Source organism: Morone saxatilis, unplaced genomic scaffold, assembly GCF_004916995.1.
Source record: "Morone saxatilis isolate NCDOM2014 unplaced genomic scaffold, NCSU_SB_2.0 Contig3, whole genome shotgun sequence".
Taxonomy (NCBI): domain Eukaryota; kingdom Metazoa; phylum Chordata; class Actinopteri; family Moronidae; genus Morone; species Morone saxatilis.
Genome location: NW_023339873.1, coordinates 23,753,565 through 23,770,587, shown reverse-complemented (window position 1 = coordinate 23,770,587; position 17,023 = coordinate 23,753,565). Strand labels below are relative to the sequence as shown.

The window sequence follows — 17,023 nt, the reverse complement described above, 5'->3', positions numbered from 1 at the left end:
ATGTTACACGCTGGACCTTTTAATGTGGAAATAAAAAGCCTTTTCCTCATGGTTTTTGGCAGTTTTAGCATGCATCTATTTCACCTTAATGTTTGTCTCCTTAATTTAATTCTCTCTATACAAATATTCTGTCCATATAATATGAAAGCTGTGTTACTGTGTTTGTGGCCGGCAGATGTCCATAGTGATGATTGTCATGTTCCTGGTGGCCTGGTCACCGTACTCCATGGTGTGTCTCTGGGCTTCGTTTGGCGACCCTAAGACCATCCCTGCTCCCATGGCTATCATTGCTCCACTTTTTGCCAAGTCCTCCACCTTTTACAACCCCTGCATTTATGTTGTTGCCAACAAAAAGTGAGTGTTGAGTGGGGTATTTTAATGTTTGAATGCAGTACTTTATTTGAACACACCATTCACTACAACATTTAAATAACACATACACATAAATGTCGTTTCCTGCAGGTTCAGAAGAGCCATCATAGGGATGATCCGATGTCAAACTAGGCAGCGAATCACCATCAACACCCAGGTTCCCATGACAACCTCCCAACAACCTCTCACCCAGTGAGATGAAATTATAGTATCTCATTGTATTACTAAACGCTGGCATTAAAAGCATGTATAGGAGATTGCTAGGATGAAATAACATGAATCACTGTCAGTGTTCTTCTTTCTATTGTAGCCATTGTTCTGTTGAATATCCTAATGCACTGTGGTGTTTACTGTGTAAATTCCACTTGCTGTGCCGTTGTAGTCTTTATTTGTGTGCCAGTAACATCAATAACAAACTGACAATGAAAATGTGTAGTGTATGGATTGCATTCTTCAACTGAATCATATTCTGTGCAAGAAAGAAACTAAAATGGCAAACAAGAAGACAAACATCCATCACTCCTTGCTCCATGCTTTACAGCAGGTAATATATTTCCTCCCAACTTCCAAGGCAAACTTACATTATATGATATCTTGGGTGCAATCCAAAAGAATTCTTTCTTTGGAGAGTAATCATGTGCTTGTCGAACAGGATACTGTGAAAATACCTTGTTAAAACGTGAAAGAGTTATAATAATATTCTATAACTTTTTCTGGTGTAGCAGCTCACACCACACACAGAGAGTACTTCTTTTGTGTGCTGCACACCAAGAGCAATCAAGGAAAGTAGGTAAAATTAGGAAGAATGCATAATACAATATATAATAATACAAACAGACGTAATGACAGAAGCCACTGTGCTCATGAAGATTCAAAGACATTTTAATTCAAATTCATTTGCATTTGTGACTTGTTGAAAACAAAATAATTCAGATTCCCTTTATAAGTTAAATCTTACAAATATATATATTGAATAATTTGTAATAGAAATGTTTACAGTACAAGGAGGAGAATCAAGAAAGAAAAATGGGCAGCTGATGCTTTTCTACCTGCATGATAGATAACAATGGCGAGGTTCAACTGCAAGGTCACAGTGGAGTGTATATGTATATAAATATACACACATAACATAATATAATATACATGAATAACTTTTAGAGTTAAAAAATTCAAATGTATTGTATGTGTGTAAAGCTACTTTACACAAAGACAACTTTAGATGAGAAGGATGGCAGGAGAACTGTATTGAACAAAGACTGCCTTTTGTCCTTTCTTATCAACAATTACTTCCTTATTCGAGTTCATTTGCATTAAATAGACAACACATCCTCATTCCCAACTCGCCAAATACCGCCACAGGCCCTCAACTTCGCTGTGGGTTCCACTCTTATGTCATTTAGTAGTTTGGTTAGGTTTAGACACAAAAACTACTTTGTTAGGATTAGGAAAAAAGTTACACCGGGCACCCTGGTGGCTCGCTTGGTAGAGCTGACTGGGTCCTTGCTGGAGCATCCACCATCAACCCCACCTCCTCCAAGCTCTTTATACTACCTGAGTGTGATGGCGGGCGTGTCCAGAAATGACGCCAGAGGGATACCTACTGTACAGCGTCATATTTTGAAGCAGAGGCCCACTGACAGCAGCAGTATTTGAAGATTCGGTAGTGAGAACGTGTTGGAGAGGAACTCTATTCGTTTATAACCCATGTCTAATTGTCTTATTGTGTTCATTAATTCCAGGCAGTGCTAGAAAATTTCTACATTACTGATTTGGATACTTTTTAAAGCCCCAAACAACACGATACAGACTTTTGTGGATTAATTGGCAAAATGGGGCTTTCACTCAGAAGATCTGGTTATTATCATTCTGAGAATGTGGGCATTTGTTTTGATTTTCTGTTTTCCACTGTTGATTCAGATCAGCAGCCCCCTGCTTTGGCCCTAACCCAACCGCACTCTGTAGCGCTGATAGGGAAAAAGGCCAAATGTACAGTGTCTATGGGACTGTGGATGTTCTGGTTCTGCCTGTATTCCTGCAGTGTGTCGCAGTGATGCTGGTTTTAAGGGACATTGTTACCCAGCCACTGTTTGATCTCTTCGTTATTCCTCCGGATCCATTCGATGTTGTTCCTCACTGTCTCCAGCGCCTGCTGCCGGGGCATCTCCCCAGCACCAGCATCCGGTGTTTGACTGAAGAAATGCTCCATCTACAAAACCAGCACGGATAAAATGTGTTTATGTAAGAAGTCAGAACACAAACTGTTAATCCCAGTTAGCGATTTAGCATTTCCAGTTCCCTCCATCTTTAATGGGTGTTTTGAATGTTTTTTTTGTGTGTGTCTGAAATAAGGTCTGTCTTAACTTAGCTTAAAAGATTTTCACTTTTTCTTCTACGTCAGAAAATACCCCACCTGTGAATCTGGAATTTTTTTATGGAAGGCGGTTGCCAACAAGGGACATCAGGGACGTCAGCACGTCGAATACTACTCACTAGTCCAACTTTACAGCCTTGTGTTTATACTTACGCTCTTGCAAACTATTCTATCCAACTTTTCAACCTGTCGATTTAATAACACGATTTAATTACAAGTTAGAATTTTATTGGCGGTGAAGTCATGCAGAGTCCTGCATGGGTCCAGTTTGGAAAACCCAGAAAGGATGCGCAAGCTTGCGGCTTTTACAAAAAAAGAAAACCCTGGTGGCGGATGAGACTTGATAATAATTAGCAAATTAAGATGCTAAAATAGTCATTTTCATTTCTGATTTCACCCAAAAAATCTCACCCACTGCCCGCCTTGCATTTAGTTGATTTCTGATTGGGCCTTGAATTCATATAAATATTTTTTTTTACCTGTTACACAACATTTTTGCAGGATACCCGGATGGGACCCGTGGGTACCTGACCTGGTGCAGAACTCTGGTGTAATTCGAATATAGTCTAACAAATAATTATAACTGTGCACTGGTATTTGTTGAAGAAGTCGCAGTGCTAACCTTCCACAGCTGGAGCTCTGTGTTGTAGGTGGTGGTGATTCGGTTCAACAGGCGACCAAGGTTCCTGTCATTGATGGTGTACCTGTCAAAGCGACATTTGACTGTAGGTGAAAAAATTCCAATGTATTGTATGTGTGTAAAGCTACTTTACACAAAGACAACTTTAGATGAGAAGGATGACAGAAGAACTGTATTGAACAAAGACTCTGCCTTTTGTCCTTTCTTATCAACAATTACTTCCTTATTCGAGCTTATGTTGAAAGAGTTGTGTTGTTTTATTTCCTAAACAACATTGATCTTTATTTGCAGATACATTATCACATGTGGCGGTGGCATACACGTTACTGTCAGTAATTATCCACTAAACACACCCTAGAGGGATTATACAACAATATAAAGTCATTTTTGTGATTGCTGTATGAGCTCAAAGGAGAATGAATGCTGACTTATATTCATCAGGTGGACACAAACATGACTCCAGAATTAATGCTATTGTTGCTGTGTGTCTGCTGGATGTGTGAAGAGGCACTTTCCCATAATAACTGTATACGTTAATTATAAGAGCCAGTTAAGCACAAATTTGTATTTATTTTTATGTTTTAATTATATGTTATATAGCCTATAAGGGATAGTGAAAAACAAGGTGTCCATTATCACGAGTTAGCTAATGGATGATGGCCAGAACCATTTGACACACAGAAAGCCGTAACTCATTTCCATCCCATAAGGTTTTTATGCAATGGAAACGTTCACTATACCAGTAAATAGGACGAACCATAGATATGGCTTGGCAATGGGAGAATCCTCATAGAACCCTTTGGCTCAGCTACGAGCCAGAAAGCTAACGTTATGCTAGTAAGATTCAAAGTCAACGTCCAGTCAAAGACTAGCTCTGTCTCCAAATCAATATCAGGATTTTCAACAACAAATGATATGCCATGTGTACTTTAAGTAGTTTGTGTGTTACAGTCTCCATCCATATATGTGATTAAAACAGAATATATATCTGCCACCCAATTTATGGATTTTTATTTGCCATGGGCATCAGAGATAAGGATATACTCATGAAGTGTAAGTCACACTGAATGATTTCAGTATTGAAAGTCCATGTCAATCACACACAGGTTAAAATGGTGTGCAGAATGTTAAATTAGCAAGTAGCCTGGTGAATATTTTCTTCCCCACCACCCACTGTAATGTTAATCCGCCCAAATGGGGCTTAAAATGTACCTTTGGCAAGAATTTGCTGAGATGTTTAATCAACAAATAAACCCTCATCCAACATTTCTCTGCCTTTCAGAAGTACCTTGGAACATGAGTCAAAGTTAAGATATTTTGCAGACCAAGACGCCTCTGAATAATATGTAAATGTGTTGGGTTGTGTTTACTGCTCGTTCTGCTGCCCCTAAGTGGGAAAAAGAATAATAAAAAGCTTTAAAATTCAGTTTATTCTGGCGGTATGCTTGCTTGTTCCATAAACCTTTTAAGCCCGTTACTGTCAGCAATGGTTGTTGCCCCTTCTGTTTGTCGGGTCATAAACCCTGTTACACTGACCTGTTGACCAGGTAGTCCCAGTTGAGAGTGGTCCAGTCCCAGGCCATGCTCTGCCCCAGAGGGTTGTAGGACACATATCGCACCACAGTGAACAGATCCTGACTCCTCACCACACTCTCATCTTTAGTAGCCTCCAGGAGCCTGTTGAACAGATCGAAGACAGCGGTGAAGTTGACATATGGAGGTTGTGGTGGATGGATGGGTGAAACAAACACTGGAGGTTCACCCAGGAGGCCATGAGTCTTGTGGGAAACCAAAAGTCAATTGAAACCAGTCTGTGATCCAAACTGATACAGCTTTTGCTTGTCTATCAGGACAATCATTCTGTGAAGATATGTTTTAATTACTTGTAGAGGAGGGTCACATTCTCCACAGATGCTAGTCCATACAGCAGCTTGTCCTTCTCTTGAGCCAGAGAAGAGTCTTTGTACCTCTGGAACATTATGTTCCACTTTTCTTCTGTGCCTAAGTTCTTCATGCCGTATCGATAGACCAGCAGCCTCAGGTTCACTGCTACGGTGCTGCAGGTCAAAAGGTTGAAACATTTTAATGTCAGGTTGCCAGAGATGAAAAACTTAATTCTGAAACTACATCTTGATGTCTATTCTGCTGGTTATACCAACATTAACATGTAGGTTTGTTACTTTAGAATGCTTTATTGTCTGGCTGTAAAAAAAGCTGACCACAGATTATTCACTGGATTGGTGATACCTTCCAGCAATCCACTGGTCAAAAATGCGAGAAGCTTCATACAGAGCCTCCTGGTTTCCCATCTGACAAGCGATGCTGAGCACAGTCTCCCTCAGTAACCTGCCAAACAGGACCGAACAGGATCACCAACTACACAATGGTCAGTAAATTAGTGCAAGGGCTAGCAGAAAAGAAGAGCACAAATTTACTTTCAAGCTGCAGTAGGTAACGTTTAGAAATACAAATACAGATGGAAAAATAACTTTCTGTCATATTTGCTGAAACTTTCACTATATCCTGATAGTAATATATGAGACAGATAATCTGTGAAAAAATCAGGCAGATTTTTTTATGAAAATGACCTACTGCAGCTTTAACAGGAGTAATTTTGTTAGTGTTATCAGGTTTACTGACTGTCCATTGTAAAGTAGACCAGGGAAAGGTGTTTTCTGAAATGTGAAACGCTAATGGACAGTGTTATTTGTATAATTATACACTGTTCCAGCTGTACCTCTGTGTTTGTGTCCCTTCATCATTCCATCCAAGTTGTGCTGAGATTGCTTGAACATGGTTTTGAAACAGTTTCTAGAGAAAAGACAGAAAAACATGGTTCTTAATTAACTTCAGGATCTCACTTACCAACGTCGTCTCTGTAAAGGAACAAGACATGAGGTTTCTGTTGTACATTGCACAATAATGCACAACGTGTATGTATAGCTAATGGGTTTTTCATAAATATGATGGTTCAGCAGTTTCTTGGCAAAATGATTAGGGGTCCATTAGGGACACGCGGTGCTGGGAACCCTATTGAAATCGCTCATATTTTTATTTTTATTCTTCCATTGGTAAAAGTGGTACCGCATCCTACACCATAAGATGTATGAAAATTACACATGCACACCAGTAGGTGGCTTTATAATCGCGATAAGTGTGTTTTTCATACACTAAACTATGCACATAGAAACTTGTATAAAGAATTTTGATCATTTGAAAAACTTCCTGTAGGGTGAGTTCAAAACAGGAAGTGATGTCATATCTCCACACAGGTCTGTCCGATTAACACGAAACTTGGGCCAGGACTTCAAAGTTAAACAACCTTTGTTTGCCACAGGGCTTATTTTTTGCAACAGTTCAAAATCTGATAGAAAAATCGTTGGCTTTTTGTCAAAGGAGCGGGGCAATGCTAACTTCTGGACTGACCTACAAAAATACATCATCCCTTCAGCTCCATATGCTACAATATAGTATAAAATTGAGTATTTATAGTATGTAGTTTAGAGAATATTATAAATCCAAGACGAGGGCAGGACGCATTACAAATCCATCTGCTGCACAGCACAGTTAGGCTACTTATAGTTCAGAGCCATGGTTGGGGCCATGGATTTTAACTTGCACAAACCTCAGTCAGATAAAGGATCAATAAGTCAGGCAGACTAGACTGACATATTTAACTAATACACAAATCTGGAAATGCGGAAAGTAAAGGCTTGTGTGTTTCACATTCAGTTTTTTTCCAAAGTTGAAGTTTGGCACTGCTGTTGAAGCAGCTGATAACTGCGCAGCTTCTTCCTCATTTCCTTGACATCATTTTAAAAGTAACATTACGTAAGTATATACAAGTAAAGGGAAAAGTAGAACATTGTACACTTCTTAGGACAGCTTACATTCAAACCCGCGCATACTTTACCATACTTCAGGTACTTTCCCAGATTTGTGTATAACCCATCTGCCCCTGCACTCTCTCTGATACTAGGGGATGGTCGGGGGGGTGGCAGGTTAACAAGGGGGAGGCTTTTTGTAATTTTGCTAACAAGGGGGATGGCATTTCCCCTCAAATCGTCTACTGGATTAATCCAAAACTAATGTTTCCTCTTAAAGCTGGTAATTGTATTATTTAAAAATCATTTAGAATGTTACAGAGAGCAGTTAGTTAGTGGTCTGTTAGTTAGTGCAGATAACATTGATAAACTATGCTTGAAATTTGAGAGCTCAACACATGAATGGATTAGCCCTTACCTGGAACTCTGGGTAGAGTGCATCATCGCCTGAGAGCATGTCCCGAACATAGGCGATAGAGGAGGCCACACGGTCCCAGACTATGTAGTCGGTCTCATTTGTCAGGTACATGGTAAGGTTGAAGGCGTAGCCATAATCTATAATGTCTGCTCTGAACAGTGAAATCAAACAGTGTTTACAGGCATTGTGCACAATCTGTGATGTGACATGCAGTGTGTTATGGGGAAATCTCACCTTGCAAGAGCGAAAACGTCATCAATGTAGCTTGATCGATCAGCTGCATCAAACTCCTGTTTAAGAAAGAGGAGTAACAGTGAGTTCTTTAAAGACTGCGGTTTTAGTAAAGCTCCCCACGAAGTGCCAGAACATAGACAGCAAAGCATTTATGTGTATTTTAAGAACAAACCTTAACATACAGTATATGTCGCCCATTCTCGCCACCGTTTCCACCACCTGACCTTCCTGGCTTACTCGCTTAGCCCATTTACTGGTTTACTTCCATCAGTGCTCCTCCAGGTGGTCTACTTTGCATCTGCCCTAGTGGTCCAGACTTCATTGTTTCTGACTGCCTCAACCTCAAACCTGTTTCTGGGTTTGATGATTCTTTGCCCGTCCCCTGTCTGGTTGGATTTGCTAGTCTGATCTGTTGTTTTTTAATCCACGCCTAGCTTTCAATTAAAACTCATGAGAAATTTTTTTTGCTGCTCTGACTGTGTTCTGTGCCACAAGCCTCGAGTTATTATAGTTTTGTATTTTTCATTAGTATGAATTTTTTGTTTGGTTTCAGGGAGTTTCCAGAGTGGGTTTGCTCGTTTCAGATGAGTTTTTATTGGTTAAAAATGTTACTTGTTATTAGTTTCAGTATTTCTTATTTTTCAATATAATACGGGGGTTTCTTTTAGAAATGTTTTCTCCTGAAATTCAGATTTTTTATTCTCATACTTTATTATTGTAAAGAAGCCCTGAGAGGCAAATTATAAAAAAAGTAATCTGATGATCCATTTTTAAGTCTGATCTAAATTGTTATTTCTCCAGTGTTTCTGACTTAAGAACAGTTGAAAAAAGAGCTTTTCCCAGGACAAGTGTTTGTTGTTGTAATACTCATTTCAGCCACAAGAGGCTGGCGTGCACCACTACAGAACGTTCTAAATAGCACTAAAATCATTCATGTTCTCTTACTGGTGAGTTTTAATTTCTCCACGCACTCTAAACACAAGGTTCATACTGTGCATATTGTGTGTTAGCATGTTATATTAGTTTTCACCTGACCAAAACATTTTCCCTCACTTTTTTTCACAGATGAATAAAAAATGTATGGAAAGATTCTCCTGGCAAAACCTTTTTTTAGTCATAAACACAGGAGAGAAACAATTTAGAATCAATTTAGATCACCAGAATTATTTTCTTATCTGTCTCTCAGAGCTTCTATAATATTGTTTTCATCTCAGTATTAGTTGAGTCTCTTAAGTTAAACATACTGACACATAATATAAATACTACAAAAACTAAGTTACAGCTACATTTGAAACTAGAAAGTGTGTACATGTGCAGTGTGCACATAGATCACAGACGACAGCTTTACCAAGTGGTTTGTCCGAAGCTGTTGACTGATGGCGTTCCACATGTGGTTGTCATGGTTGACTCTGTAGAATCCAATGTGATCATTGTTCACCTTCAGCAGACCATCCGCCGAGGGCGTGTAGTTAGTGATGACATGCACTGAAAATCAATACAGTCACTGTCAGTGGAAGTGTGGAAGTAAGGCAAGTCATTTCTGCAATAAATAGTTTTTCATTAAGAAAAAAGTCCAGATTTTTATTTATATATACAATTTCATTGTTTTTTTTTCTATTCATCTGTTTTATCTTATCTATTTTCTCATCCTCATAGTGAGGACATGTTTGACATACGTCACTGGAAGGCTTAAAAGCAGAGTTCTGATCGTATTTTTCTGATTATTTTGAATGTTTTGAAGAGTGGAGCATACTACCTGGGCTGCTCTTGTCAAAAATCGTCAACTCGTTCTTGTCGCTATTCACAGAGTGCCATTTGATGGGAATTGTCCACTTGTAGCTGTGACAGAAACACATTAATTGTTATTAATGTGCTGGCATACAAAACCTGTACATTTTATCATCTTTAAAAAATCTGTGAAATATGCTAACCTGTAGAGTTTAGTGGAACTGCAGATTTGGTCATAACTAAGGAACCAGATTTTTTAACAGATTTTCTTTCTCATGTACTATACAATAAGTTATTTTTATAAAAATTATTAGATTCAGAACTTCAGTTTCAATAATATGTGCTTCAGTTTAAATCTGATATTTAACATGTCAAATGAATAACTTAGCATACTGAATATAATCATTAGTCATTAATGGGTTAAACACTCTATAGACTTCTGTACTTCATGGTCCATCCATGCTTTTATCATGAAAGAGTTAGTTGGCAGTCTTAACCCTAACTTAACCCCTAATGCTTAATGATGCCACAATCTGATCCTGTGTAGACAGTTCTTTGTGTCACTGACCCAAGAGGTGTAGGAGGCTGGCCAGCATCAGCGTTAGGGTCCAGGAGGAAACGCTTTTGGCTCAGCTCTGCATTCGAAGCTGAGACAGCTAGATCCAGCACAGGATAACCCATCTGTTTGGTCCATGTATCCATTACTTCCGCAACCGGCAACCTACTCACCTGGGCACAGAGAGGAGGAAATGGCTATTGTTCAGAGATTGACTGACAAAGCTTAAAGCTATTTTAACCATTTGGTAAAAGTGCTTCGTTGTTTTCTTCCTGACAGTGAGATCTTCAGATGGATATCAACCTTTTTTCAGTGTGTTGAGTTGGAGTCAGGATGTGGTTAGTAGCCTAGCTCAGTGGTTCCCAGTGAGTGATCTGAATGAATTTTAAGAATTTTTGATTATTTCCTGCTTTATTTATTTTATTTTATAAGTATTTTGGGGGGCTTTTATTGCCTTTATGATAGTGGCAGCTGAAGACACGCACAGGCAAAGGGGGGCAACAGAGGATCGCCACACCACAGCAAACGCGCCGCAGGTCGGACTTCAAACGTCGGGCGTGAGAGGCGAAACGGACTCATCGGAACTCATCAGTACATGGGTCGCCAGCTCTACCCACTGAGCTAACCGGGCGCCCGTATTGTGTATTTTTAAAATAATTTTTAACAAACTTTTTTTTGACAATTTCAGTGTTTCTTGTCCCTGATGCCATTGTTCCATCAGAAAATTTCCTGAACCAAATGCTGAGATATAAGCCTACTCTGTGTTTTTCCTAGCACGGTTTAAAATTAAGATGGCTTTGGCGACTCCTAGTGGTGGCCCTGACACCCAGTTTGGGAACAGTTGGCCTAGCTTAGCATTAAGACCGGCCTGACTCTGTCCGAAGTTAAAAATATACCAACACCTCCAAAGCTCACTAATTAACACGTGTTATCATGCTTGGTTTTATTCCAAGACAAAGAGAGATGTTTATCACAGAGATTCATCTTTATCCATGTACAGAACTTTGCACTGGTATAACTTCATTTATAAATCCATCCTTGGACTGCTGCCCACTTATTTATCCACTTACTTGACCCTTAAACATTGTTGCCTCAACCTATGCTTCCAGGGCCTCATCACTCCCTCCATCCTCTCAGTCTGTACAGAATCTGGTAAGAGGGACACTTTGGCACCATTTTGTCTCTGTACTGAACATCCCATCTGTAACTTTATATTGGCTAAATAAAGGTTGAATAAAATAAAGCAATAAATAAAAATGACAATTTGTGGTTGAAGGAAGGGTTATGTGCTGGAACTATTTCTTGTAGACAGTAATGTGCAGTGACTGAGTGCAGCTTTCTGGCATGTAAAGGTTGCCAGATTTGGTATCATTGTGCCTGGTGTTGATAGAACATTTCTGTCATCCTTGGAGACACTGCACAGAAGCACTTAGCGGATGGATACACTGTTCCGTTTTCTTAGTGGATGGATACACTGTTCCGTTTTCTAAGAGATAGTTCCAGCTCATAACTCCTCCTAAAACCACAAATTGACATTTTTATCTCTGTGTAAAGATTGAACTTGTTGTGAGCTTTAGAGATTTACTTCTGAACTTTGGACAGAGATTGCCTTGTTTTACCCCTACTGCTGTAAATGGTAATTGGACCTGTACTTGCCTTTCTAGTCTTCTGACCACTCAAAGCGTTTTTACACTACATGCCACATTCACCCTTTCACACACATCCACTCAGTAATGGCAAAGGCCATCGAACAGAAACTAATACATTCATACACATTCACACACCGATGTACAGCATCAGGAGCAATTCAAGGTTCAGTAGCTCAAGGATACTTCGACATGTGGTGGGAGGAGCTGGGGATCGAACTAAACAACCTTCCGATTAGTGGACGACCCACTCTTCCTCTGAGCCACAGCTGCCTCGCTGTCTTTACACTAAGCTTGGCTAACCACATCCTGACTCTGGTTCCGTACTTGACACACATAGATGACACATGATATCCATCTGCTCACATCAGAAAGCAAATAGGTATTTTTTCCTGCAAAATATTAAACTTTTCCTTTAATAATTGCGTATTAATCAGCCCTAAAAACATACTTCTGCAAGTGATGCCCAGAAGTTGGCTGTCTTGGCGTTCTTGAAGTAGTAGTCTTTCAGATATTTCTGGTGAAAGAAGAATAGCAGAAAGAAAAAAAAACAGGTTTCCATCAATGAGCTTCTGGAACACTTGAAAGCTCAAATCAAAAATGTTACATCCATTGGTAAATATCTGTCATGGAGCTGCAACACTTACTCGACAGCCATCCCTGAACTTGTCTTTACCCATCCAGTCCTCCAGCATCCTGAGAATGGACGCTCCCTAGAGAAAGTTGGATCATTTTCATTACAAATAATATTATGTTGCTTGATAAATTGTCTGGTATGTTATTGTTCCCATGGGAAGCATCTGATTTTCTGAACCTTAGACTGAAACCTTTACTGTGTGAGGTTTTCCAGCAGCTGTACCTTGCTGTACGAGATGGCATCAAACACAGAGGTGATCTCTGCTGGGGTCGACACATTCACGATGATGGGGTGAGAGGAGAGGAGGGCGTCGTCCACCATGACAGGAAGCACATCGCTGATGATCATGATGTCTCGCTGTACACCACAGGAGGAAATAAGGTAGGTTTTAGGCTACTAAGGTCCTCAGAATGACTGTTCTGTTGTCAGTGGGACTGATAATTTCATCTTTGTTGTGTCTTTAAAGGAGAACTCACCATGCCCCAGTCTGGCTCAGCCTTCTCCACACCGATGTACTCAAAGAAACTGGCAAAGCCCTCATTAAGCCAGAGATCATCCCACCAGTCCATAGTCACAATGTTCCCAAACCACTAGAAAAACACAACTGGCATGAGTTCTGAGGATCCAAACAAAGGAAATAGCATAGGGAATGTGCAGGGACTAATTAACCTGCTAGGAGTAAAAATTTGCTATGGGCACCTTTTGTCTCCCTATTCCTATTTCTGCCTGCAGAGAGAATCAGGCCTTAATTTGAAATAATTTCTTTTACTAGAACACCGAATTTTGTTTCAGTAATAATGGCACAAATTGATTTTGATACAGGGCAATTACAGGGCAATTACGTGGCTCTATGGCTCTCTAGCCTGTGGAAAAGCAAACCGGATCTTAGAAGGTTCTTACGTTGAACCAAATCTGAACTGACAATAGCACGAGCACCAGTCCAGGACCAGCATTGTGTTTGCTTTGGCTGAAAGGGGCTGTCATTATTTCACTCTATGCTGTAAAGGTTTATTGTTCAGTACATGTGAGAAGAGGACCTCATAAAAGTTTGTCACCCAGAAAACTGTTTGTACATCATAATGTTCAAAATGAGCCATTATTCCCGTAACATCTGAACAGTTCATAAAACTTTATTGACTGCCTTAACGCCTCTTATCTCCCATCATAGTAAAACAGCTTATATCTTGGAAAGAAATGTTCCCGGATTGTGTATCGTAAAAAGCTTAAACAATAGAACAGGATAAACATTTACAATTCTGAACTCTGAACTCTTGATGACATTTAATTTTCATTTACAAATCTTTCCATCCGTAAGGGAAATAAAAATAAAAGCCATGGCTTTGTTAAAACACTCTTGGCTGTGGCAACATGGTCTCACTCCCAACTCATCAAATACTGTCCCCTTGTCTTTGGCCCTAAGCTTAAAAATGTGACTGTGTAGGTTCCCCTCTTGCATAATTTTGGGATGCTCTGCAGTCAAGTTAGCAAGAATAAATATGCCATGTTTGATTAGACTTTCAAAATAAAGCTTGCATAATAATATTGTCAGTTTGGTTAAGATTATGCAAAAGAAATTACTTGGTTAGGTTTAGGAAAATATCATACTAGGTTATGTACCTTATGTAACTTATTTACATGAATAAAACTTATTTCACTTACTTACTTATGTGTTTTACTTAAAAGAAATGGGGGGTATGTACAGAGTCATTTGTAGGTGTAAATGTTGGGTTTGTTAAGTTTCCATTGAAAGAAATGTGCTGGTAGACCGAATTTCATGATTTTAAACCTAATTTCTGCACTTTTCTTCTCTGGCATCCCCTATTCTACTCTAAAAGAGTGGCATCATTGGCCCTGAATTACATTGAAGTAGAAGTAAAACGTAGGATGAAATGGATGTACTCAAGTACAAGTACTTGAAAAAAGTCTAGCCTATATGTTTTTTTCACCACTGCATTTAAGTTCACAACAAATTGAACAAAATGTCCTGCAGATACCTGGTGAACCAGCTCATGGGCGATTACACTGGCCACTCGTTGCTTGTTGTAGGAGGACGACTGTGTCTCATCATACAGCAGGTTGGTCTCCCGGTAGGTGATGAGGCCCCAGTTCTCCATGGCACCAGTACCAAAGTCAGGGATGGCTATCTTATCTGGATAAAAAACGCACAGAGAATCCATTAAAGTAACCATTTATTATCTGCTTTATTGCATTACTGCTTTCTTAATTCTTGTGAGACAGAGATTGTATGTTTACTACTAAATATTGCTGTCAAAGTTGGAATGGGCATTCCTAATTCCCAGAGTATTCCTAACTTTATTAAATAATGTTTTAAAAAATGGTTTTAGACAATCACCTGATCTTTCCTTTAGCTCCACTATTAGACCACACTTGACACACAAGGAAGATGAAAGTCTACTAAGGTAGATTACCACATAGTTTACTGATCACATAAATGCATGTTTATTTCCTCTAATGGTTTATCTGGGTGCTCACAAGACACTGTGCCGCCATCAGTCATTTCCATGACGCCAACCTGGGCAGATTTTTTTCCACTGGATTGTTTTCTTACTTACAGCTGCTGTTGCTTTCAGTAAACTCAAAGACTGCTGATACCACTACTGATAAGCCTCCTGGTTTCAGTGGTATCACCTTGAACTTTATTCTCACATTTTTGCGTCAGTTAGTGCTCACCATTTTCCCTTCCTCAATTTGTTATTGACAGCATGTTTCATTTCCCATCTGGTCAACATATTTATAGGCACAGAAGATTGTCATTGAAAAATGCATTAGAAAGTTCTTAAAAAGTTAAAAATAAAATTACATATTTTATCATGTGTGTGTTTTTTAGTGAAACTTTCGCTTTTGCTTTTTGTTCAATACAAGAGTTTGAATGTCAATGTTTCCTTTCATCAGTTCAGGTTTAGTTTTCAATGCCAAATTTTATTTTCATTGTTCTAGCTTCATAAGTGGTCAGGAACTTACAGAAGGACTTGAATAGTAGCCAGACACCCCACTCATTGCAAAGGTAATGTGGTAGTGTTGTGTAATGGTAAATTGACTGTACTTTTATAGCGCCTTTCTAGTCTTTCTAATGCGCTGTACACTACATGCCACACTCACCACTTCACACACATTCATACACTGAAGGCAGTGGCTGCCATGCAAGGTGACAACTGCTCACCAGAACGCAAACTAATCATTCACACACACTCATACAAGCAATTCTTGGGGTTTAGTGTCTTACTCAAAGACACTTCGACATGCAGCGAGAGGAGCCAGGGATTGAACAGCCAGCCTTCCGATTAGTGGCAGCCCCCTCTACCTCTGAGCCACAGCCGCCCCGCATGTAAAAAATGTTAATGTTACTGTTGTAGTCTATTGCATGTACTAAGGTGCAGCTGCAAATAATATCGAATTATAGCAGTTCTGGGGTGGTGTTCTGACAACCTGGCTGTTTTGACTGTAGGTGGGTGCCGGTGGGGACATATGAGTATCAAATAATAGGATCACAAAACAAAATGTTTTTATTTTATGTAAGAGTTTGTCTAAACATACCCAGTTTTTTGATGGAGTATGTCATGTTGAAATAATCCTCAAAGTAGTCAAAGATGACCTTGGTTGTGTTGGCTGCGTATATTGCGGTTCCTAGCTGACTTGGCTGGGCATAGATTCTCAACTGTAAAGGTGGAGAAGGACAAAACACAAGTATTGTAAGTATGTGACTGACAGAAATATAAGTATAAATTCACTTCAGATTTTTTCATCAATACTTGTTGTATGTCAATAGTGATGCATGATGGTAAACTCACAGGAATTCCTCGGGCAGAAGTTCTTTCCACATACTCAAACTGGTGCACAGCAAAACATACCAAATAGGTGCTCATTGGAATGGACCTCTGGAAGGAGGATTTCACTTTATTACCAGGCAGTTGTTCGGTGCCCTGGAAAGGCAGAGGAAAAGTCAAATAGGTTAATGTGGATGTCACTCAGACTATGGAGCTGGGTGGATCCCCTGGCCCACAAACAGAGGCACAAGATGGATTCCTCTGCTTTTAGTATTCAAAGTGTTCACTCTAAGTCTGGCTTCCTCTTTCTTTGTTTTTGTTTTTTTTCCCTCGACCATGGGAAAGTTTGAGGAATGATGCTCTTTCCACCTACAGCAACCATTCTCCAGTCCAACAGGATTGTAAACAGTTTTACTGGCAAGCAGGGGCGTTTCCAGACTTTTCTGACTGGGATGGCACAAGAGGGGCACTGATTTATGCAGGGGTGGCATAAAGAATGTGTCTTAGCTTTCTAGTTATTCCCAATTTATGCAATTCCAACACTGTTTAGGGACCCCAGTATTCAGAAATATTCACATACACATTCACATTCACATACCCAAAATCTGCATGGGATTAGCATAAAGTGGGCTGTCTGCAAAGGGGAGACTTGTACCCATATAACCTATTTTCATTCAGAGATCTTTGGGTTCAGAGGTCAAGGGATCCCTTTGAAAATGGCCACGCCAGTTTTTACATTTTCAATGATAAAAGTATATTAGCCTGTTACAGCCTCTGACAGACAATGTGGAGTGGAAGAGGGAAGAATAATG

General features: G+C 39.6%; 2 protein-coding genes across 2 annotated transcripts in view; one reads left to right on the top strand and one right to left on the bottom strand.

The window, feature by feature from the left end:
• The window catches only part of rrh (retinal pigment epithelium-derived rhodopsin homolog), a 7,332-nt gene extending 6,562 nt beyond the window's left edge, over window positions 1-770 (top strand). The window contains exons 6-7 of the mRNA XM_035674496.1: window positions 176-354; window positions 463-770. Coding sequence (XP_035530389.1) covers window positions 176-354; window positions 463-568 — 285 coding nt within the window. The 3' untranslated portion in view covers window positions 569-770. The remainder of the gene's footprint in view (window positions 1-175; window positions 355-462) is intronic.
• Window positions 771-1,236: 466 nt separating this feature from the next.
• The window catches only part of enpep (glutamyl aminopeptidase), a 21,533-nt gene continuing 5,746 nt past the window's right edge, over window positions 1,237-17,023 (bottom strand). The window contains exons 3-20 of the mRNA XM_035674495.1: window positions 16,236-16,367; window positions 15,982-16,102; window positions 14,421-14,575; window positions 12,903-13,016; window positions 12,649-12,783; window positions 12,437-12,502; window positions 12,241-12,306; window positions 10,156-10,316; window positions 9,616-9,698; window positions 9,208-9,344; window positions 7,860-7,915; window positions 7,626-7,776; window positions 6,121-6,194; window positions 5,631-5,729; window positions 5,267-5,440; window positions 4,920-5,060; window positions 3,366-3,447; window positions 1,237-2,578 (exon numbers count right to left, since the gene is read on the bottom strand). Coding sequence (XP_035530388.1) covers window positions 2,432-2,578; window positions 3,366-3,447; window positions 4,920-5,060; window positions 5,267-5,440; window positions 5,631-5,729; window positions 6,121-6,194; window positions 7,626-7,776; window positions 7,860-7,915; window positions 9,208-9,344; window positions 9,616-9,698; window positions 10,156-10,316; window positions 12,241-12,306; window positions 12,437-12,502; window positions 12,649-12,783; window positions 12,903-13,016; window positions 14,421-14,575; window positions 15,982-16,102; window positions 16,236-16,367 — 2,094 coding nt within the window. The 3' untranslated portion in view covers window positions 1,237-2,431. The remainder of the gene's footprint in view (window positions 2,579-3,365; window positions 3,448-4,919; window positions 5,061-5,266; window positions 5,441-5,630; window positions 5,730-6,120; window positions 6,195-7,625; window positions 7,777-7,859; window positions 7,916-9,207; window positions 9,345-9,615; window positions 9,699-10,155; window positions 10,317-12,240; window positions 12,307-12,436; window positions 12,503-12,648; window positions 12,784-12,902; window positions 13,017-14,420; window positions 14,576-15,981; window positions 16,103-16,235; window positions 16,368-17,023) is intronic.